General features: G+C 39.1%; 1 protein-coding gene across 3 annotated transcripts in view; it reads left to right on the top strand.

The window, feature by feature from the left end:
• Nucleotides 1–25,724, top strand: part of LOC131690289 (uncharacterized) — a 129,360-nt gene that overhangs the window by 41,862 nt on the left and 61,774 nt on the right. For all 3 annotated transcript variants that reach the window (XM_058975946.1, XM_058975947.1, XM_058975948.1), the window contains exon 4: nucleotides 19,781–20,069. In XM_058975946.1, coding sequence (XP_058831929.1) covers nucleotides 19,781–20,069 — 289 coding nt within the window. The remainder of the gene's footprint in view (nucleotides 1–19,780; nucleotides 20,070–25,724) is intronic.

Raw genomic sequence — 25,724 nt, 5'->3', positions numbered from 1 at the left:
CTACCATAAAAAGTGGTGCAATTTTCGTAGCGCCTTGTTTAACTTTTTTTGAAGTGCTCCAGGACGAGATCGTCGTTGTTGTGCTCTCTTATGACAAGCGCCATTTAGCACATCACGAGAAAAACGATTTTTAAAGTTTTAGATTAAATATCTTGAAATTTATAAATGGTATAAATAATTGAAAGAAGAAAATTGATGCTTCTATCTATTCTGTATTAATCTCTCAAATATTACGAAGATCGGTTGACTATGTTGCGAGTTTTTACTAAAAATGTAGTCGCAGTCACACGTGTCATAGGAGTGTATTGGTGACAAAATTTGTATGGCGCGTCATAATGGTGCATGAAAAATTTTTCATAGAAAAAAATCATTAATTTATAACTTTTATTTATATCTTTAGTTTTATTTGGTCTATAAATAATTAGGCAATCCATGAGACGTTTCTGATCAGCTGATTATTTCTTGTTTACTTCTTCTGACGTTACTCCGAGGGGTGCGACGTCCGATAATATCGTTGAATCGGTCCAACATCAAACGAATCGGACTAACGAAGGATGCTTGTCGGACGAGTTTTTCTGTTCGCAGGAGTAGAGTTGTTGACAGAACCCACCGCTGAATTGTCAAAAAAACGTCTAATGGATTGCCTAATTGTGAATGAAATTAACTCATTCGCTTCAAAATGTATCTCACCATTTTGAAGCGAATGAGTCAAGGAATCTAGAAAAAACCTGTTTTAATCCACCTAGAGGTGCAATTGTGCCTTTCTCATTTCTCCAAACTATGATTTATTAGCTGGTTCGTACAATATAACATTATGGAAATGTCTTTCATTCTTATTACACTTGGTAAGTATATATAAGAGCACCTTTTTGCATTCATCGCGATATCGGTTTGAATCGGAGTTTTCTATGTGATCGCACTCCACAACCCGTAACTCCGGAGCTGGAAGTCGGATGGAGATGGAATTTAATATCAGTTTCCGGGGACGCAACACCTTTCATTTGAGACTAAGTTGATCAAATCGGTCTAGCCATTTTCGAGAAACCAATATAACCGTTATTCTGAATTTGGATGCTTCCGGATCCGTCGATGGTGGCCAGTGTGGCCAACGAGTCTTTGAATGACTGTTGGTGACCTAGATCTACAAATTCAACAGCTGTGTTTACATTTTGGAAAAAAATTCACCTTTTTACATTCATCACAGAATTCGTTAGAATCGGGATTTGCTGCGTGATCGTACGTATCACCCTGTAATTCAGGAACCAGAACTCGGATCCACACAAAATTCAACAGCAGCTGATGGACCTTTCATTTAAAATCAAGTTTGTCAAAATCGGTTCAGAAAATTCCGAGAAACCGATGTGGACAAATCAACAATTTTTGTTTTGTAACCATACTCTTCAACTCGTAATCCGGAACAAGATGTCGGTTGAAAATGAATTTCAATAGCAACCTAAGGGAATATTATACCTTTCATTTGAATCTTAGTTTGTAAAAATCGGTTCAGCCATCTCCGAGAAACCGATGTGGACATTTTGTTAACAAATCCGCACATACACACACATACATACACACATACATACATACAGATATTTTGCGATCTCAGCGAACTGAGTCGAATGTTATATGAGACTCGGCCCTCCGGGCCTTGGTTAGAAAGTCGGTTTTTGGAGCAATTGCATTACCTTTCTATATGAGAAAGGCAAAAGAATAATATTTAATTAGCTTAATCAGCAGCGAGTTCAATGTTATCTTCATGTGATTATATTTTGAAATGTTGGTGGAATGGGTTTGAAAGTGGAGGGAATGGGGGGTTAGTAGAGTGGGAGTGGAGGATGCGTCAGAAATCCTTCATCTTATTTCGGTATACGGGGTGGATGAAGGGAATGCGGCCTCACGCCCGTGGTCCAAGGGGAGGGGAGTGATGAAGGAGGGTGGTGTAAGGGCAAGGCGGGGGGAGGGGCGGCGACGCAATACTCAACTGCATATTTTGCCTTCCATTTGAGACTTGGTTTGAGAAAATCGGTTCAGTCATCACCGAAGAACCGATGTGACTTTAATTGTGGAATATGCCCGGAATTCCGGACTTCCGGAATCGTCGATAGTGGACAATATATTCAAAGATAGTTTGATTGGTAATCAGTGATCTAGATCTGCGATTAGAAGTAATTTGGTGACCATTTCAATAGTTTTTGGCCTCTGAGGTATTACGATTGTACCGATTTATATGGGAAATTCCAGTGTTACCTTACTAACCAACCTGTAACTCCGGAAGCAAGAGTCAGAACCGAATGAAATGCAGCAGTAGTCATCAGTATTACTGTATCTTTCATTTGAAATAAAGTTTGTAAAAATCGGTAGAGAATTCGTTGGGGATATTAGATTAGGAACTTGGCGGGTTCCCTGGGGGCGTCATGATTTTAATTGATCATTAGTGATCCAGACCCGCAAACTAGAGAAATGTTACATCAATTTTAATATGTTTTACATCATTTTAACATCATGGTGGTACCAGTTTATATGGGAATTTGCTGTGTGACCGCACTCGTCAACCCGTAACTCCGGAACCGGAAGTCGGATCAACTAAAAATTCAATGGCTTATGGGAACGTTATACCTTTCAGATGAAACTAAGTTTGCGAAAATCGGTTCAGCCATCTCTGAGAAAATTGTGTGAGTTTAAATGACACACACACATACACACACATACATACACACACAGACATTTGCCGATCTCGACGAACTGAATCGAATGGTGTATGACACTCGGCCCTCCGGGCTTTGGTTAAAAAGTCGATTTTTACAGTGATTGCATAGCCTTTCTTTATATGAGAAAGGCAAAAATAGTCATTTTTGGTTACAGTGTTGCCAAATACGCTATATTTCCAGTTTAAAACTTAAACTTCATTTTTATCACAATTCGTGTCTATTGTTTTGAAAATGATTGTGCCACTATGTTTTCCAAATAGTTTTACACATAAATGCATCTTATACATCAAGAAAACTTGGGCCAATCCCCAAACACAGTCATTTAAAGCAAAAAATTAAAAATTTCTTAGAACGTTTCTCGCTATATCTCAGCACCCAAGCACAATGTCACCATTCTGAAAACGTCACTTTGTAAAGAATTTTTAATGTGGCATATCTAACTCAGTTTACCCCAAAATGGCGTTTGTCATATGATAGCACAACAGCGACGAGATATTTTCATGTTAAAATTAAATGTGGAAAAATATTTTTTTTATTTATAGGGGAGTGTCTCTGGTTGCAGGGCATCCGCCAGTTTTGATGTGTACTTTGTACACTGAACCGAAAATGTGTTGATTGATTTTCAATTTCATTGACTCTGTGGTCATCTCCGTACTGGGGTATTGACTAGGTTTTTCAAGTAAAACTACTCTGAACATTTATTTATCTTACTGTTCATGTAAGCTTGAAAACACAAATTTTGTCAACATTTTACCTAAACTGGCCTCTACAGAGCAGATGACAACTTTGATTAGTGAATGAAGAAGCATCAATTTGGAATGAAGACGGTTTAGTTATGAAAATCCCGCCAACCTGAGAGTGAATGATCATGGGAGGCTTTGAATTTGAATCAAGGTTGGGGTGGATTGAACTGAAAGTTGGCATTCGAAAATGAAAATTTGCACCACTGATCCTGATCACTAATAGAACGTCCATTCTGTCCTGTCTTTCTCCTTCTGTTCGATGCTCAGAGTTTGGTAGTAACGTAGTAGTCACACGACTCACCGTTGACTGCACGATTCCGAGTTGTTTACCGATGTCCGATGAGAGAGTTGAGGATTTTCCAGGTGCTTGAGAAAAATTATTTCGCGCCGTTGCTTTTCGGGTGACGCTATTTTTTCCAATTTTCGAAAAATTGACAGCGATAAAAATACAGTGTAAACAAAACACTCAAATCTACTTCTACCCAAATTTTCAAGAGAAAATACTCAATGAGTTATGAGTTTTTTCTGTTATGCAACTTGATGTGGGACACCCTTTATGGGTCGGATTGGAATGAGTTCTTACTTTCCATTTTCTAAGCGACTCTTATTAGACAATCAGCAGACAAACATGATGAAGTCAGAGTGCGACCCACCAAGGTCATCGTGACAACGCAATGCTAAATCACCTGCGACCAATTTTTTTGCTTGTTTATTCCTGAAAACTGTCTCTCGATGAACTGTTAGACAACCGAATGATTTTCATTCTACGATCATGAGAACGACGTCGCCTACTGAAAAAATGCGATGCAAAATAATTAACGCCCACATTGATAAATATTACCACCCGTACTGAAATGAATTTAATGTAATGGGAACTGTCATAACGTAGTATAAACCAAGAAAGTCAAAATATAATTCATGTGACTAGTTTCGGCCCCAAATGTCACACAAAATCGATTTCTCTTTAATTTGGCGCGTAGAACTTTTGTTTTAAAACTTTTATGGTTTCGGTATACTTATTTCGCGCACTGTAGCTGATGTTGCCGCAATCGCTTATGAGAGCAGTGTCCTACCACCAGATGAGCGGCATATTTATATCAGTAGAATAGAAGAGCCCTAATTCATCCCTTCAGTCAGGATGTCACGCTATATCGTTGCTAGCTCAGCTTGCAGTGACTGAATTGCGCTTAAATAGGTATCAGGATCTTTGTGTCTTTCGTAAGGTAAAACCTGTCATGGAAAATTTAAAATACGTTTGAGCGAAGCAAGAAGTCGCGGTAAACCCACTTCTATTTATCCTATTATTTGAGCTAATGCGTTGAATAGAGATTGCAGACACTATTTTAACTAAACAGTTCAAATGGGTGAGTTGAATATAGGTGCTCAGATGAATTAGGACATAGTAACTCCATATTGTGCGTTAGTGACACTTGACGTGAAGAACGCATTCAACAGCGCAAGCTGGGATGCCATCGCGCTCTCGTTACACCGGCTTAGCCTACCGGTGGGTCTGTACCGGATCCTGGAAAGTTACTTCCAGAACCGCGTACTGCTATACGAGACCGGTGCCGGTCAGAAAAGGGTTCCGATTACCGCCGGAGTCTTGCAGGGCTCGATCCTATGCCCGGTGCTATGGAACCACATGTATGACGGGGTTCTGAGACTGAAGTTCCCTCCTGGGGTCAAGATCGTCGGCTTTGCCGACGACGTAACCTTGGAGGTCTACGGGAAGTCAATCCCTGAGGTAGAACTAACCGCAGAACACGCGATCAACACGGTGGAGGAATGGATGAGCGCGAGAGGCCTGGAGCTCGCTCATCATAAGACGGAGGTAGTTATCGTCAACAACCGCAAGTCGGCACAATATGCAGTTATCCATGTGGGAGAAGTCGCGATCACTTCACAGCGAAGTCTGAAGTCTCTCGGAGTCATTATAGACGACAAGCTGACCTTCGGCAACCATGTCGACTATACATGCAAGAGAGCGTCGACTGCTGTTGCGGCTCTATCGAGGATGATGTCCAACAGCTTAAAGGTGTGAGCCGGTAGACGTAGGTTACTGGCAGGCGTTACCGTATCTATCCTCAGGTACGGCGGCCCGTCATGGTCAAGAGCACTGAGGGTAACCAGTTACCTACAAAAACTGGAGAGCACCTACCGCGTGATGTGCCTCAGAGTGATATCTGCCTACCGCACGGTATCACACGATGCATCCTGCGTGATAGCGAGCATGATGCCAGTCGGGCTGGTCATTCGGGAAGATGAGGAGTGCTTCGAGCTACGTGGAAATAGAGGAGCCCGCAAGCGCACCAGGGTGACCACGTTCGCCAGATGGCAGCGTGAGTGGGACAACTCCTTGAAAGGTAGGTGGACCCACCGGCTGATACCTAACATATCGAGCTGGGTGGGAAGACCCCATGGGGAAGTCCACTTCCACCTGACACAATTCCTGTCAGGCCATGGCTGTTTCCGACAGTACCTCCACAGGTTCGGGTACGCGGAGGTCCCAGCCTGCCCGGACTGCCCAGGTGTAGACTAAACAGCCGAACACATACTGTTCGTATGTCCTCGGTTCGACGTCGAAAGAAGAGCAATGCTCGCCGTCTGTGGCTGGGACACAACCCCTGATACCCTTATTCAGCGGATGTGTCAATCGGTGGAGAAGTGGAACGCAGTCTCGGCTGCTATCATCCAGATTGCCTGTAGGCTACAAGTAATCTGGCGAACCGAGCAACAGACGACGGGCACGGCTAACTAGTGATTGGTTAGCTGGAGTGAAAAAAGGCCAAGCGCAAAAAAGGGAGTGAATGGTCTGTTCATGCCGAGGCAGGTTTGGCGCAGCGACTGGCAACCGCGTAAGGGGTAAACCCAGCCACCCCGAAGCAAGGCAGAAGAGCGAGTGTATAGGCGTATATGTGGATTGCCTCATTCCAAGATGGGAGGGTCGTAGCGTAGTATGTTGGGACTATCGATGCCTTGTGGCGTGGCAGAGGAGTGAAAGGGTGAGCATCCAAGTCAGTCTCACACGGTATGTTAAGGGTGAGCACAAAAGTCGGCCTCACATGGTATGGTAGAGACTAGCACAAAAGTTAGCCTAGCAAGGAATGAGAAAGGTGAGCACACAAGTCAGCCTCGCATGGTATGTCAGAAGTGGGGCCTAAGAAAAATGTCCCACATGGGATGCCAGGGGGAGTGACAGAGGTACAATAGAGTGGCACGATCGAGAGTGAACCAAGTGATAGGGTGAGCACCCAAGTCAGCCTCACATGGTATGGGTGGGGCGAGCACAAAAGTAGGCCTAGCAAGGAATGAGTAAGGTGAGCACACAAGTCAGCCTCGCAAGGAACGAAAATGGTGAGCACAAAAGTCAGCCTCATGTGGGAGTGTTTGAGAGTGAATCAAGGTGCGATAGAGAGAGCACCCAAGTAAGCCTCATACAGGACGTATGAACGCGTGAGTGAGAGTGAATGAGTACATTAAGTACAGCCATCCCTCCAGAAGTAATACCGAGAGGTAGTTCCTGGGAGGAACGATGGCGGAGCCCAATGGAGTTTAGTCGGTATTAATGGCAGCGTCACCATTCGAGCCCGACACGCCCCCAGTGCACCCCGTGCGGTAGCTTGGACCCTACCAATAGCACGTGTACTGGGCTAGGACGAAAAGGTCTTCTCCATCGTAAAAAAAAATAGTGACTCCATATGTATAGTATGCATTGAATGCGTTACATTTAGTTGGTTATCTAAATATTTCATTCAGCGAAGTATGCCTGTGATAAGTTGTTTTGCAATATTCAGGAGAAATAAATATGATGGATTGGACTTAAGCTATTCCTATTTCACCTTCCCAACTCCATTCCAATTTCGTGCAAGCTATTGAGCACAGCATAGGCTCAATCAAACCAATGAAAGCTTCCAGATAATTGGTGGAAGAGCTTCCCATGAAACTGATCGAATCCGTGCACGCACACTCATAAATATAATTCAAATCTATTGGATAAAAGCTCATCGTCTGTTGCTACAAACCATCGTCACTAAAACCACTAGCACGTTTCATCTGTGGCTCCTGGAGGATGGCGATCTGTGAGTGGGAATGGTAGGGAATTGCTTCCACAACCTATTGAATCACTTTTCCGGCTGGTCGTGGTACGTGATTTTGTTCGAATATCAATTTAATTAATTTATAAATAATAAATCAGTCTCGTTCAATGAGTTTGACCAAAGCTTGAAAGCCTCTTTTCATTAGGCAAAATGCACTTTCCATCTCGATGGACCTTTTATGTTTGTGAGTATGTAGCGGAGGGTAGGGATAGATGAATCATGCTGATAGGTGAACCACTGAGAATGTTACGTTACATCCTAGCGATTTTTATGCACACCTTATGTGTATTGTTGGCTCCATTGGTAACCTAACCTCACATGTATTTGTGATAGCGTCAAACAATTGTTGTGGCTTTAAACAATAATTAAATGCTTTGTTGTTCTCGGTGTAATAGAAATAGGTGATAGCATAACCATCTCTTTGGATTTTATAGTATTTATAGCTTACAAATTGAATAATATTTTGCATACAGAAATCAAAAAACAAAACAATAAACGATAATTTTTCATATGATGCTACTTGTTTTTATAATGGGAAGGAGAATGGCTCAGCTTTCCCATCCGCGGAGATACTTAAACCGTTTGACATAAATATTTAAAATTGTAATAATTAGGATGTCACGTTATTTCCCATTTTTGAATGGTACAACATATAGTACGGCATTGCTTGTTCTTTTACATTGATCCATCGCAAAAGGTCTAAGAAACCCTACCATTAACAGTGAAGTGGTTCATCAATCCCCTCTCTCTCCTATAGATGGTGGAGAGCCGGGCGGATGGATGCCTATTTATTAAGCGACACATACGTACCATACATGCACACATTTACATGAAGTTGTCTAATGCAACCGAAACGGGAAATTGCGTGCACCAAAGCTGAACATAAGCTTCCGTTGACGACCGACCGGCTGTGACTGCAAATCATGTGCAGATTTGAACAGGGACATGTTACCTGCAGAGTTGGCACGTGTCAGGTACAGTAGCGTAGCGAGTGAGGTGTTAATGAAAGATATTAGGATCATGTGGGCTCATTTCCGTTGTGTGGAAGTCTCGGATGATCAAGGAAAGCTGCGAAAATGCTGCAATCAGCTGCGCTTACGCCATCCAAAAAGTCTAACAAATTTAAATTACCTACGATTGCATATTTGTCCCATTTTCTATGGGATTTCCTATCATTATCGGACTAACTGGCCAGCATAGGTAATATAGTAAATCTAAAAAAGCAATAGCAGTAGCAGTGAGAAGGTTGGCATTGACTCTGGTTGTGCCACTATGGAAGCTGGAAGAAGACCAGCTGTTGAAGGAAGGAGCTTTAGAGGCGGATCGCGTATTTCGTGTGAAATGGAGCAAATACTCAATAAAAAACTTTGCGGTAGTAAAAAGAGCTTTTAAAAAGGCACAACAGCAGGAGCGGGAGCTTCCAGATCGTCAATGAGCGCAAGAGCGAGAATTGGTCGAGAATCGTTTGGCATATGGGCTTTGGGCAGTCTTCCAAAAAGACGGAAAGCATTGCGTGACCACCTTTAGAAGCAAATGAAGGTCCTTAAAGAGCTGGAACTAGAATCATAGGTGGTAGTGAATTGGATGAGAAATGTTAGGGCTGTCGAGCAAAGAAGGGTCAAAATCTGGTAAATATACAAAGGCAGGATAACAAAAAAGTAACAAGAGAGTACGGCGGTCGATCCTCCTCTTGAAGGGAAGGAGAGACGAGCTCGAATGATTAACGAATCTATTGAAGAATCGTTGGCGAAACGGATTGGAGTAAGAACCGGTAAGGCCTACAAAGGTATAGCTGGCGGCTCACCAGGCTGTACCTAAACATCTACCGACATTTAAACGAGGACTGGAAGTCTGGAAGTCATAAGCCTTTTGGAGTAGAACACGTATGCAGGTTCTCTAATTAGCAAGGGACTGGAAGGTGAAGTATATTTTTCAATATTTAGAGCCATAGTACTCAAGGGAGAGCAAGATGTTGAAAGGAGAAAGTTTAGAAAGGTCGGTTCCGACAGCATGAAGTAACAAGTTACTTTACGCTTGTTCGGACATGCCGTAGACTCAGGTGATTCGCATTTCTAATGCCAAAAGACCCTGACCCCTACGGTAGCAGACAAAAGGTTAAGTCGCCGGTGAGCTCTAAGCTTGCATATATGATCCTTCCACGCTTTTCTAAACTTTCTCCTTTCAACACCTTGCTCTCCCTTGAGTACTATGGCTCTAAATATTGAAAAATATACTTCACCTTCCAGTCCCTTGCTAATTAAATGCCGAAAAAACTGTTGACAAATTGACTCAATAGGTCGTTAACAAAAATGGTTAACAAAAAAATGGTAAAAACAGGTTCTCTAACTTGGACAAATGTTTACAGGAATTTCTGCAGGGAGGTGCGCTAAAGGCCGTGAGAAGTCGTCTTATTCACCCGGATTCAGTTTCGCATGTCATAAATACAAGCCGCTGCTGTTGAAAAACTTGCTTATGAACGTGCGAAGAGCATATTCCGTATGAGTAGACCAGGTAGGGCCAAAATGACTGTAATCATCTAGAGTCAATAAAGCTGACTAACTTCAAAAATTCGATTCTCTTGCAGGAACAACTTCCTCAAAACTAAAAGTTGAATTAGGTTCGCTTTAAGTGGAAGAAAATTGGCAGACCGGTTTTTGACGTTTCCGTAGTAGGCGAGCTCTCAAATATCGATACCGCAGATCCATCCCGATTCAGTAAAATGTGACCGTCGAAGGAGTTCATGTTCACCACTTTTTTGAGTCAGAAAGAATGGGATGAGTCGGTGGATTCACCTTTCTTTTTCTGTACTGTCCCATTCCTACAGCCATCTCGCCATCGAATCGATTCTCACCACCTTTCTCACGTTTCTGGTGTTTCCCGATTGTAACACTCCATATCATCCACCAGGGTGATGTATGATCATGATCATCCCGGCGATAACACATACTGCCTCCGACGATATCGTTCTGTACGCGCTCGCGACTCGTACGACAATCAACCGAAATGTCCTGTTCAGCTTTTCACGGTTCCGCTTAGTTTTCAGCGAAGCACCCCAGGCAGGAACCCCAAATCGCAGTATCGATGACGAAACAGTAAACTTCTCGGACCGCCGACGTTTGGTATGATTCTCGCTATTACGTTCGTTGCCTTCGCCGACTTTTCGCAGGCGTAGTCAACGTGGTCGTCGCTTGTGCACTCTTCGATGCATTCACGTGCCCTACGATGTCGATCAGCATCCGCTGAACCACTTTGCAGTTGCTGACCAACAACACCTCCGACTTGTGGTGAGCTATTTGCAGCTTGACCCCGTTCATCCAGCTCTCGATCGCGTATATTGTCTCCGTGACTGACACCTCCACTTCTTCAAGTGTCTCACCCATCATCGTTAGTGACACGTCGTCCGCGAGACCCACGTTTTTCACTTTCCTGGGCAGCCGCAGTGGTAAGACCCCATCGTAAATTCCGTTCCAAAGAGATGGACGGAGAATGGTGCCCTGAGGAACGCCTGGTGTGACTCGCATTGACTCTTGCCCTTCGCTCATTTCGTACAGCACTCTGCTCTGGAAGTAGCTCTTCAGGATCTGGCATTGATAGTCGGGAATCCTCATTCAGTGCAGCGCTGGCTTTTCAGCTTGCATTCTTCACATCTACCGTGACCACAGCGTAGAATCGATCTCCTCATCGCTTCTGTTTAGGTGCCTTCTCAGCACTCTCGAGTACTGTTACTATGATTTAATCACCGCAAGGTTCTACTGTATTAATTTTGTTGGCTTTTTTGGAAAATTTAAGACTAAGAGAAATGAAATTGAAAGACGGATAGGTATACTAGAGCGAATCAGTCATAAATTTAGAACGGAAAGCTAGGAATAGGCAGGATCATATGGACATGAGCGAAAGGAAATGTGAAGAATAGGAATTGGGCGTTGCACCCAAGTCTACCGCATGGCCATTGATAGAACATAACTCATCACCATGCTTTACCGCCGACATCATGTCCATGTGAGTCTGCCTAGTCCTAGTTTTCCGTTCCAAGTTTACAACTAACTCGCTCTAGAATACCTGTCCGTCTTTCAATTTCATTTCTTTCGTTTTTCTTAGTCTTAAATTTTCCGAAAATTACCAACAAAATCGATACTCTCGAGTACTGTCTCAATTACCTCCACTGTCAATACTCCTTTGCGCAATCCGAACTGCATCTTGGACAGTCCGCGCAAACCCCCCGTGCAGGCACGTAGCCAGAGGGGGGGCTAGGGGGCTAAAGCCCCCCCCGAAACTTTTCAAAAATAAATTTAAGAAGCAACATGTTTTTCGGTAACTCGTTAAAAAATAGTATCTTGTTTGGTTTCAACAAATTAATGGGAGAATGGTGAGGAAGATTGCTATTTCGAGCCACCGAAGACATCGGTCACGATATCTACTCAGTATGCCGAGTCTGATAACACACTTCCTTTCATATTGTGTGACTCGTCGGAAGAACAAAAGAAACTGTTACTTTAATTCTTGCTGGGGTGATCCGTCGGATGATTGAATCGTAGAAGCAAGAAGTGGTGCTCCAGCCAAACGTGGAGGCTATTGACTTCTGGAATTTTTGCATTACCGAATTTCATGATGGGGAATATTTGCTGAAGGTGAAAATAGAGGTTATGCTTACGAACATCGCCTTTAACGAGTTCTACCTTGTCAGGCATTCAGTACTTATGTTACTCAACAAATTAGCCTAGGCGAAACCAGTCATTTTGCAACTTGTAATACGTGGTTGATTCTCATATATATGGATGATGAGAAAATCAATGTTCGTCTACAAGATCTGACACCTCTTACTTGAACCGCGGGCGAACGACTAGGAGGTTAAAGCCCCAATAAACAAACTTCACTTCTTTGAACCGTGGCCATTAAAAGATTCCTGTCACATTTGGAAAAAATGTAATTTATTATAAAGGACTCATCTAGGAATTAGACGGGTAGGGTCAGCTAGGATTTCGTCCTAGCTGACCCTGCACGCACAAAACGCAATGCGATAATATCATCATACACGTTACATCTTTGCACATCCATAGTCTCCAATACGATTACCTGAAAAACAAACAATTGCCAAATTTGTGGCTGCTGTTCATATAATATTGACGGCAAAAACTGCGTCTAGTATCTCAAAATTAACAGTCAGCATCATCATTGAGGAAGTCGACACTGGTGGCCCGTAAGGGGACAAAACAAAAATGAAATCAGATATTCGCGAACTGCCATGTCCATAGCAGTTACCACGATAATAATACGGAAGTGTACAAGATAGATATGAACGACCACCAAGACGCGGTTGGTTATGAAAAATATTTCTCAATCAGTAAACAGGTCAATCGCACGAGATCTGTTGGACAACCATTAGCGTTTTATCATTTTCATTGTTTACATCGTGGAAATATATTAAAGACTCAAGGCTTCATTTAGCTAATGCATTGAACCGACTCAAGTAAACGAATTGTATAATAAAAAATTAAAAGTTTCATAGAAAACTGAGTACAAAAACTGTCCCAAAATTAACATTTATCGCTAGTAATGGTATCTAACAAAACTCATTTTATGCTAGATATTGGCCTGAATAAAGAAAGTTAGTTAAATCATACGCAAATTGAATTTCTGTAATAGATTAGAGCAATGTGCGCTTAATATAAACGTCAAGCATCTTCCAAACTGTTTTCTTACATTCTTTAGCTAAAAATAATTGACACGTATTTTTTGGTTTGGCTAAATATTATATTTTTTTCAAGTTATTCGCTTTTGAACTTTTGAAGTCTATAAAATTGAACATTTTTCAATCACTGATAACTCGGAAACGACTCGATATATGGAAAAAAATATTAAATAGAAAAGTTGCGTTTTCAAATAAGCTTACCAAAAAAAATCACAATTTTTTTGTTATATAACTTATGAAATTTGCAATTACTTGAAACAAATTGAATTTTTTAAAGGCTGGACCAAATTTTTTATTTATTATTTTATTTAAGTATTAAAATCGTGTTAAAAAGATTGTGTAAAAATTTGGCAGTGGAATTCTTTGCGAGATATTACAATTATAAACATAAAACATGGCAATTTTACACTAAACGCCCAGCGAAAGGCCTGTTATAACTGAAATGTCTCGTAACACTTCGAGTTCCATTCTGAATTTTTCACATAATCTTCTTAATATAGTTATGTAATCAAAATAAATTTGATTTCGGGGGACTTTAGAAAATATTTGCTTTTGACATGAGAATACCCCCAAAAAAGTCTTAAATTTGCAGAATGCGAGTCATTCCACGATTTACAACTATAATTTTAGTTCCCTTCATTTTTTTTGCACTCTTTAGCTGAAAATTATAGACACGATTTTTTTTACTTTGGCTGAATTTAATTTTTTTTTCAAGTTATGAGTTTTTGAACTTTATAAAGTACTAGCTAATACCAGAGACTAATTGAGACGGCGGACTCACGAGTTTTCCGTGGCTCAAGAGGTACTAACTCAGGTAGTACTAAACGGTCCCTCGAAATGTCAAACAGAAAACGCGTTGATCATCGAGGATGCTTTGCTTTTTTTTGCTACGTGTTTTTATTTTTCCTGCTAGGTTATCTGTTGTTTACGAAGCAGTGAAAAAATTAACTCACCCCGCAAACAATTTTCAGTAAACTTTCCCAGAACCATCCCTAAGTAAAGGTTGATGCATTCTGAACAATTATTGTTTTCCAAAATATTTTAAAACAATATGCAAAACACGCAAAGGTTTCATAGTTTTCAAACAACAGTAGCTTGACATTACACCCGGAAAGAAAACAACACAGTGGCTGAAACATTACAAGAAATAAGATCCAAAAACGAAGTTGTGGGAAATCTTACGACGCTAATCTGTCTGGGCATTTATGGTGCATCTTTCGTGCACCGAAATGCCTCGGACGCTATGGTACACATTCTTTTTCGAACTTTATGTTGTTAAAAACTTCTTGGGCACAACCGCACTTATAGTTTCAGCAATTTAAATGCATACAAACTGCGATTAGTCATGAAATCCCCGAACGATAACAAACTGGTCTGTGGTTGAAAGGCTAGAAAGTGTCGTTGCGTAGATGAAAAACGGAGACATTTTTGCATGTAAACAACAAATGCATGCAGCGACGATCCTAACAACGGTCAATAAATAATACCTGCTACCAACTTTACAAGCCCGATACAAAGGGGATCACTAGATTGGTTTGTTAAGGTTGGCAAAACTGAAGGGACCGTGATAGTTCTACTACTTCTTAAGATCTAGTACACAGTGTACCACGGAATTTCGAGTGTTTCTTCGTCAGTTGGTAGTCTCTATTAGTCTCTGCTAATACCCATCGCACGTTGATGCGACTTTCAACGAAATAGGAGGAAACCATAATTTGTTCCGAAGCGCCTTCTTGTAGGCAGATAATCCCCACCAATAGCACACAAACACGCTCCATAACAAATTCCTACTATGCATAAAATTTTACGGCAATTGGTTAAGCCGTTTGGGAGTCCATAAATCACATACATACAAATATCGACTTTTAATAATATAGTGATTTTTTAAAGTTTTATAAATTTAATAGAATTGGACATTTTTCATTCCCTCATAACTGAGAAACTATTAGATTTCTGGAAAAAAGCATTAAATAATAAAAGCTGCGTTTTCGGAAGATCTCGGCGGATTTTTTTTGTAATATTTGTTTTTGTTAAATAATTTATGTATTATGCAAATATTAGTAACAAATTTTTTTCAGGGTGGAGCCAAACAAATCTTTTTAGCTTTTTCAAATAATTTATAATTATATCGAGAAGATTGTGTACAAATTTCAGAAAGAAATTCGAAGTATTTTACGAGATATTTCAATTACAATAGGCCTATCACTAGGCGTTTGGTGTAAAATTGCCTTGTTTTAAGTTTATAATTGTAATATCTCGCAAAGTATTTTGATATCCACTCCCAAATTTTTGCACAATTATTTTAACATGATTTTTAATATTTAAAGAAAATAATAAGTAAAAAATTGGTCCAACTTTAAAAAATTCAATTTGTTTCAAACAATTGCAAATTTCATAAGTTATATAACAAAAAGAAATTGCTATTTTTTCAGTAAGCTCACAACTTTTTTATTTAATATTTTTTTCCATATATCGAATCGTTTCCGAGTTATAAGTGATTGAAAAATGTTCAATGTTATAAACTTCAAAAGTTCAAAAACTAATAACTTGAAAAAAAATCATATTTAGCCAAAATAAAAAATACGTGTCAATTACTTTAACTAATGAATGCAAGAAAAAAAATGGAAGGAATTCAAATTTTGATTGTAAATCAGACGTGGAATGACCCATATATTTTGATCCTATTGATCACCAAAGATCCTCCTTCCTAACTGGGGTGTGCCAAAAAATTATGTTAGCATGATGCATTAGAACTGGTAATAGTTACAGGACGCCAGATCAAGAAAATAGAAGTTGAACCATCTACAATTCGTTTGCTAAATCAGAAGATTTTGTGCAAATTTCGACATTCTCTTCGATCGAACATTTTATGGATATTTTTCTACTCATTTCGATTTAGCGTCATCTACACCTTTTAAACGTGTAGCTTAGAACACCTTGCGTTTTCCAGCACCGTCAAGGATTGTCATATTCGGTTAGCGCATAAATACTGAGAACTCTAGAATATCCATTGTTGCAACGAGAGTAAATTGTAACTTGTAAATAAAAATAAATAATAAAAATCAAATTAAACATCAATAATTCGTTGATGTACTATAGCCTTTCTTGTGACAAAGAACATGGATTGTCTTAGATTTGGCTTTGTTTTCATTAAGAACTTTTCAAAATTTCGTTTAGTTTTTAGTGACAATATGAAGTAATTAGAACTAAAAGCTTTATGCAGGGGCGGGTAAAGCGTAGTTGGTAAATTGATTACCTTTTACGCAGCTCATCACGGTTCGTTCATCAATCCCGCACATGTAGGGTTAGAAATTTTTCTAAAGAAATTTTCTAACCCAAAAAGAGGCGAATAACCATAAGGTAAAAAGCTGTATAATCGAAATAAAAAAGCTTTATACAATAATTTTTTAAGCCCCTCCCGAAATAAACTCCTGGCTACGGGCCTGCGTGCATTTCGTCAGTTTGATAAGAATGATTCTTTCCAGGAGTTTTTCGATTGTATCCAGCAGATATTTGGGCCTATATGAGGTCAGATCGCCCGGTGGCTTCCCTGGCTTCGGCAGCAACACCAGCTTCTGTACATTCCACATTTTGGGAAAGTTGGCTTTGACAAACACGGCTTCTCTCGTTGGCGCCTTCTGACGAGCCGGAGGTTTTCCTTTTCTCTTCTGCTCCCCTTTTCGCTCTTCCTTCCACTTTTGCTGTTTCCCGTGTTTCTCCTTTCGACCTACAACGGTATTCCAGCTACTCTCCCTGTTGGCTGACGTCTTTCCTTTCGATAGTAAGAGCGTCCTCGCGCGTCTGTCTCTTGGCCCCGCCTGGTCTTCCGGCTCCTGGCGAGGTTCTTGCCTTCTTTGGAGTCACAGAAACTGGCATGTTTTCGTGTCATACTCCTTCACGGCAGACAGTAGCGCCTTTCGGATTCTGAAAATCATCTCCTAAATGTCATTATGGAAATTGTTTCTCACGCTCACAAACTTGTGGAGCTCCTATACCAATCACTTCGCTGCCACCACTTTTGGCTTCTGTGGAGTTTTACTCGCCCCGTTCTGCTTTGGTTGTTGTTGATGCTGTTGCTGTCACTCCTGCTCCTGTCGAATAACTTCAGCTGTTGCTGGTGGTAGTGTCCTCACCAAACCACCTCTGGTGAACGGATTTGCCACGCCTGTTCCATATGTGTGAGTTTCTTGTTTATTCTCTATTTTATTGGGTCCCAACTCCGGGCCGCTATCGCCATTCGTTGTACGTAGTCGCCTCTTGTGATCTCATTGTTATCTATGCGAACAAGGAGATCATGCCAGGATTGACACTATCTTTAATGGGAGTGAGTATTGTTTAGAGCCAGATCGGTGTAAATCGGGAATGCTCCAACCGAACCTAGTACCACCAACTAAACAGAGACAAGTTGTGGACGTACCCGGAAACCTGCAATTCCGAATCGATGTTTTCCTTCCATACTCAAGGAGTAGGACAACTCGCCGGTCAGCCCAAAGTCGCCGTCCAATTCGTGATCCGTGCCCTGTCGGCCCACCCCTGAGTTGATTTCTAGTCCCATCAGGAGTACTTGTACCAAATTTGAAGTAAATTGGACAAGTGTAGCTACCGGACTCCTTAGTTTCTGAAGTTTGCATGGGTTTTTTCGACAATTTACATGGAGAAAACCCACTAGCTCGTATTTTCGCCGTTAGGTGGCACTGCATGCATTGTATTAGCACTGTCAGTGAAAATAAGAAAGATAATTTGATTGTCTATAGCTTTGTCGAAGACTGCTAGTCAATCCGGCTTTGTTAAAAGAAGCTATTAAACTTTTAACGAAGTGATCTCTGAATCAGTTTTGCATTGGGCTTAACAGCGCATGGTTGTGTATCAGTACTCGATTAGCACGAACTAATCATTTTTGTGAAATAATTGTTAGGTTTAGCTCAATAGTATGTTGAGAAGAATTCTAGTAAATAATACGAGTTATATTTTGGTGAGAAAATTTTAGTTCCACCTGTGGCCGCATAGAGGGCTTTTCAACTTTTCAACGGAAAGAGATAGAAATTAGGTGTCTTCCACAAAGTTGTAGAACAGGCATTTTGTAATAATTCTTCCGAACATCTCGATATTCTATCTCTCTAACATGAAGACAACATTGAACTCATGCTGGTGAAGCTAATTAAATATTAGTTTTTGGTTTGTGTCAAGTGTGTCAACGTCGATATGTTGCTCATCAGGTTCGTGGCAGTCATACACTTATATATACTTACCAAGTGTAATGTAATAGATATTTCCACAATGTTATATTGAACGTAACCAGCTATTAAATCATAATTTGGATAAAAGAAAAAGGCACAATTGCACCATATGGTGGATTGAGCCGGGTTTTGTTTTAATTATTCCTGGTTAATACTTGGTTGATGAGACGTTATCGAGCCTTGTTGGAACTTCGATGATATGCAGCCGAAATACTTGCGCCAACTTCCTATAGAAGTTTTCAAAACATTTCGCATTCATTATGTCGGTAGATTCAATGAAAATTTTAGGCTAGACTTAACGGAAATTCAGAGATGTTGCCTACAGTCTATCATTTTAGGCGACGTGTTTCATTTTGAACAGCCTACCTAACTCAAAGTGATAAAAAATGTAAATTGAAAACACCGCCAACTAGTCCCGGGCTCCCTTATATACACTGCGTTATTTGCTCGAACTACTCTTACATCTAGATACCCTCCCGAACAACAGTTCTTGCTACGCCACGTGTCATGCAGAACATATACACACTGCAAAACATTCCTCACGGTATTCAACATAGTTCGATGTAATTTATCTAATGGCATGAATGCGACACGATTTATTTATTCGATTTCCTTCAATGGTGCGTAAGTCTGTTAGAATGGTAGTGAACCATAAGATTGCGTAGTTTATGAGCTGTGCATATGTTACAAGCTATGCTCGGTGGTCTAATTGTCGTCTATCGTTTCGTGAAAATCTGTTAATTTAATTCAATTCCAATTCCACAAAGCAAATATGTTATAGCATTATTTCAAACACCCTGTTTTTCAATCTATATATGTCACAATTATGCTATTCTATGACCTGTTTCCAACTTGAAATTTTACGATATATTTAGAATTAGAGAGTAAGATATAAGGAGTAAACGTGAAGAAATTTTTTTTCTGATTAGTCGTAATGGCTTTAGGTGCTAATTGTGAGCCGTAATAAATGTGAACCGTCAGTCCAACATTCAAACACCTACTGATTTTACCATAGCTGCCAACGCGACCGGCAGTTGGTTTGAGAAAATTGAATACCATGTTGTGTACAGAATATGAATACTCAATGTCCTCAGATCGGGCTACGCGCGCAGTCAATTATACAGTCATTCGACGGCTAAATGCTACACTATTATTACAGTGTGATTATTATTTAAAATGATACACCCTGGAAATAAAACCATCAATTAACTTATTTATGTGTTTCACTCGGGTCCACAGCAGTGCTGCAGAACAGCATACAAATACATATCTGATTTGTCGTATCCCTTCCCATTTCGATCCATTGCAGAAAAATCCGCGCGTCATGTCGTGACTATTGCTGTCGGAAGAAAAAATTCAACCGCTCCATCGAACCAACGATCCAGAATGCCGTTGCAGCAGTATTCCGTCACAATACCATAGCACCTGTTCGAACGAAGCCCAACCCCGGCGAAAGGCAGCTCGAATCGACGGACAGGATGTCCTCGACACCACTGCAGCTGATGACACCCGTTGTCAGCGGTGGCAGCTCTTCGTCACATGCTCATCTGCCAGCACGTGCTCGCTCGCGTAGGAACTGCGATGGAAGCGCCGCAAATGTACGTAAATATGGATGCAATACGGACGAAAAACTAGTACTGACCATGAAGTATCCAGGTTCATGACTATACTAGCAAATAACACGGTGTCGGGTATGGTATGAAACTTACAATAAAATACTTGAAACAATGTTCATTAAAAACGTCAACGTGACGGTCTGAGATAAATGCATATGTGGACTTCATTCAGGCGTAGTTGTGATTGCAATCCAGGGATGAACTGATAATTTTAAGTGTTTACATAAAAATAAACGTTGCATTGCAACATTGGGCATAGTCCTAGAATTTCAAATTACCTCATGATAAGCTTCATAGACAACCAGATCACACCATTTACAAAATGTCACCATTAGTCGTAATCGGTGGTTTAATAAGGGAAAGTGGTCGGTTGTCGGCACTGGTTGATTGTCGGAACGTCTACGTAACTTTTGACAGAAAGCAGACGTGGTCATTTCGACAAATATTATTTGTATATTATATTAGCACGATATTTTTGTACCGATTGCTGAAGCAAACAGACTCGTATGTTCTGTTCTACTACCAGAATATGGTCATTTTGTTAGTGTTATAGAAAGAAGTAAATCGATCGAAAAAGTATGCGAAGTGAATTTATTCTATTTTGTGATTCAACATTGAATGGCATCGAAATATTGCCGCTATTTATTTTGTTCAGTTTTCAAAAAAGTTACTAACATCGGTTATCGGCACCCAAACTTGGTCGGTTGTCGGCGCCCCATTTTTGTGGTAAATGTTGAATTGTCTGAGATATATTTATCAACTTTCTTGCAAGCGCATATTTTAAAATTATGTCTTCGACAACGTTGTAGATCAAGCCTTTGTCAACAACTTTGTCGAAGACACAAAGTATTTATCTTTAATATCTTCAACACTGGTTGTTTGTGGATGACCTCTTTAAAGCCAATTCATTAATATACTATTAAGGTCATTCTGACAAGTTCGAGATGTTCAGTAAAAAGCTTTGAATTATCAACGTGAAAACGTGTTTAATCCACCTAACAGTGTGATGAGACATTTCTTATAACTCTTATCACTCTTCGGATATTATATCGTTTAAGAACATTTAGAACTTGATGCTTCGCGATGTTTTTGATAACACATACTACATGGGATAGTGGCAGGACTCAGAGAATCGCTCAAATCAGCATAGGACAACATCAGTGCTAGAAATATCAAACCAAATCAATGGGAAAGCGAAAAAATGGGCCAAAAAATAGACATACCAACGAATTATTGTTAATGCTCTGTTAATAAAATATCTATATTGTGGTGGGAAAACTGAATTTTCCTAAAGGGGTTATATATTGTACTGAGCCAAAAAAATCGAATTTTTTCAAATAGTTTATAATTTTCGCAAACTTATTAGGAAAAAATGTTTAATAAGTTTTCGTAATATTGTGTAGGAAAAAAGCTGAAAATTTCAGTATTTTCTCTATCTGCAACGTATAAACCCTTAAGTATACGAATTAATTGGTATACGAATTGGAATAGGTTCGCCAAATTTTGGAAGAAGTCTATGAAATAACCCCTTGAGAACTACCTAAAAATTGTTGTAGTTCGATGCAATAAAAAAATCTCCAAAAAAGAAATGTACCTATTAATGTGAAACACAGCGAATAATACATACAATAAAGACCCATTTTTATCAGTCTCATTGTGTATTTTAGGTTGACAAAATGGGGACATTGACTAAATCGGGCAATTGTTTTTCTTTATAATAAACTGAAGCTGTTAAAATATTCTTCTCGTCCCTTGATGTAGTCTGATAACTATTTCTAATTATGATGAACTTTTTATTTTCGCATATTTCGCATATCTTCATGATAAGGAAAACATGCTCAAGAAAGGATTTACTCGAATTCAATCTTGTTCGTCTGCTAGAGCCCATCAAACATATTTTCATATTTGGCTGATAAAATCGGGGTTTCAATGTGTTATAATAGACATTCAGCATTCGAAGAAGTTTCTTTTGAACGAGTGTAGAACGACTTTGTTTCTACTTACTTGAAATCAGCGGCGTAACCAGAAATTCGGTTTAGTGAAAATCGATCATACTGTCCAAACGGCATAATTCCGAAACCGTAATTTTTGAAGTTTAAAAATTATGCAGTATTAATTTTTCAGAAAATAGTATCAGAGCTCGTGTCTTTAGCGAATATGTTGAGACTTTATTGTAGTCATGAATATTAACCTGAGAAAATTCACCATAAATACTTCTTGGACGATATACCGTCAAAATTATTTTATCAAATGATGCGCTGTTTAACGTTTGTAAAACTCATCGAAGATACTAAACCTTTGAAATTGGCGGTTTCAAAATGATGCTATCTTGACCTTAAATTACTGTTTTTAAACATTTGACCTATACAACAAAAATCAAATGCTCATCAAAATCGATCAGAACCTGCTAGAATCGAATGGAAATCGTCATTTTTCATAAATTTCTCTCTACATTCGGAAAGTGTTATCCTAGTTATTAATCATATTACGTTTTCGTCTCAACTCGACGCATTCCTAAAATAAAAACCTGTTTTAATCCACCTAGTGGTGCAATTGTGCTTGTCTCATTTGTCCAGACTACGATTCCATGGCTGGTTATGTTCAATACAATGGTGGAAATGAATATTAAATGTTCAGTACGATTTGCACATACATACAATGGATCGACAGCCACGATCTTGAGATACTATGTGATACTGAAACATCGCTTGAAACCAGCGGCGGATCATGGAGAAAGATCCGGGAGGTCCAGGTCCTGCCAAAAATTTTCAACTTGTTAAGAAATTTTAAACTAGTTTTAATTTTAAAGTAGCAACCCCTCACTGCATACTCCCTCCGGCCGGTATGATTGACGATTTTTAGAGTGATTGCATAACCTTTCTATATGAGAAAGACAAAAATGTACCAAAGTCCAAAGAAGTCAATTTTTGTCAAACATCTCAATGTTTCATGCATCATTTGGCATCAAAAATACAAATTTGATTTTGCAAATTTTTCATTTCAGTTTATATGGGAATTTGCTGTGTGATTGCACTCTTCAACTCGTAACTCCGGAACCGGAAGTTCAATCAATAAAAAATTCAATAGCAGCCGATGGGAAGGTTGTACCTTTCATTTGAGACTAACTTTGTGCAAATCGGTCCAGCCATCTCTGAGAAACAGAGGTCACATTTTTTTCACATACACACATACACACACGTACATACACACACAGCCATTTTCCGATCTCGACGAACTCAGTCGATTGGCATATGACACTCGGCTCTCGGGTCGGGATTAGATTGACGAAATTTACAGTGAATGAGAAAGGCAAAAACATTTTTTGCAAATGTTGAAAGTTATGCATTTTGTGGTGAGCAGTTCTATGTTTCATAGACATTAAATCAATTTTAACTTCGCTTCCTATTAAATAAAGTCCCTTATTACAGTATATTTCTACAAAAACGAGCTCAATTTGAAAATAAATCTGAGGATTATGATTGATTACAGAACTCTGGAATTTTCTATTGGAATGTTTTCAGGCAGAAATTTGATATTGATGCTATTAGACAACTGTGAAATCAAGACCAATAGATCAGTTACATATCAGGAGGACCCCATTTCGACAATTTATCAAAAGTCCTCATGATGTTTAAAACAACAGGTTATCAAACTACGGATCAGATAATTGTTATTGTTATCAGATAATTGTTATTGATAATTGTTATTGAATTAAATCAGTCAGCATCAATAAATTTTCAACTTCAATTCAATATTTTTTTTTGGGTATGGTGGGGGGGGGGCGGTGGTTGTATGATGGTCAACCCCAAAACCTTCTCTTGGCCACGCCGTTGCTTGGAGTTATTTATTTCGCTTCTCATTTTCCGATATGTTTCAGATCGATCCGATGGTTATAAGTTAGAGAAAATTGCAGTCAGAAGGTTCGCACAAATGAACATTTTTGCACTGATAAGTTATCAAGTTCCTTTCAGACAACTTGGAAGTGTTCGGTGATTATTTCTAGCGGTTGTAGATACAAAAATAAAATACAAAATCGTTTTATCGAAATACTGTTTGGCTTATTTCAATGGATTATTACTATATTGAACAATAAATAGGCGACAAAGAGTAATCCACAAACAACAAGCCATAACTTTTAAAGTATTCAAAATAGATATTTGAAGTCTTCAGTAAAGTTATTCGCAAAAGTAAGAGCTACAAATTTGCTGAAGACATCATTTGGATATAATCACTTCCAAGAAAATTTGTGAAAATATCTCACTCATAGGGTGATTAATCAGCAAAAGCACAATACCAAAAGAAAGGGCATATTGCCTCCATTATATTCTCCGAAGATACTACTGACCTAAAATAAGCCGTTTTGGCGTTAATAATAGATTACATGTTTTTGGTCATATTTCTGGCAATGGGAAATGATAAAAATCATTCGTCCGCATTTCATGTTAAATATCTCTTTTGATAATATTCCGAATTCAACAATCTATAGCTTGTTCGAAAGGTATTCGTTAAAGCTATCTAAAAACATATAAATTGTTAATCTATATTGTCAATTTCGGCAGATAATTTAAAAAAACTGCAAAAAACGCTATTTTTAAGCATTCAAACATTCATATCTTGGAAACTAAACATCAGAATCAAAAAAAAAATTAATAGCGTTCATACTGTTTTTTAGTTCTTTCATTTAAAATTGGTTTGGATAAGATCGGTTCAGCCATTGCTGAGAAACACGAATGAGAGTTTGTCCGTTACATACACACACAGACACACACACACACAGACATTGTCCCAAATCGTCGAGCTGAGTCGATTGGTATATAAGACTCGGCCCTCCGGGCCTCGGAAAAAATCTTGAAAGTTTGAGCGAATTCTATACATTTCTTTTATAAGAAATGTAAAAACGTTCTATATTAGACGAATTTCGCTCAAAATCGTATTCAGAGTTGGTAGCACCCTCTCAGATTTTAATGAAATTTTCTGTGCATGAAGACTTTGTCACAAAAAGCCACTTTGCATACTTTGTTTTTACAAAAATGATCTAGACTGTCTTTTGAAAAGGATCAAAAAATTTTTAATATTTTTTTTTCAAATGGCTATGGTCTAAAAATGACAAATTCTACAAGAAAATGTTGTAAGAGTGATTTTCACAAAATTAGTCAAATTTTTAAAATTCTGCATCGACTCCTACACTGAAAAAAAAAATTAAAGGGTTGTGTACAGGACACGAGCACGGTGACATTAAAAATTAGCTTTTTTCAAGAGCGTGCAAATGTATTTTATCTATCACACATATCGACTCAAGTTCTTGCTCACTCGCCTGTTTTTTATGTTACAATTTGCTATATACCCTCCCCATTAAAAAATAATTTATTGAAGGTCTTTTAACGGTAATCTATTAATTAATCAAGTATCTCACTAGGTGATTGGCATTATTTGGCTAATCCATCTAGTAAAAATAGGCTGGTCTGTCCAGAAAATATATTTAAAAGAAAAGTTCCATATTTAGAACCGTGACGAGGAAGCCCACGTCCAGCAACGGAAATATACAGATTCTTCATGAAATATGAAATTTCATTTTCCATTTAAATTTTCAATAATGTATTAATGAACTTAAGTAAACAATCTTAAGGTTAAGTATTT

This window comes from Topomyia yanbarensis, chromosome 3 (assembly GCF_030247195.1).
Source record: "Topomyia yanbarensis strain Yona2022 chromosome 3, ASM3024719v1, whole genome shotgun sequence".
Lineage (NCBI taxonomy): Eukaryota > Metazoa > Arthropoda > Insecta > Diptera > Culicidae > Topomyia > Topomyia yanbarensis.
Note: the sequence above shows the minus strand (reverse complement) of the source record. Positions and strands in the feature narration are given on the sequence as shown.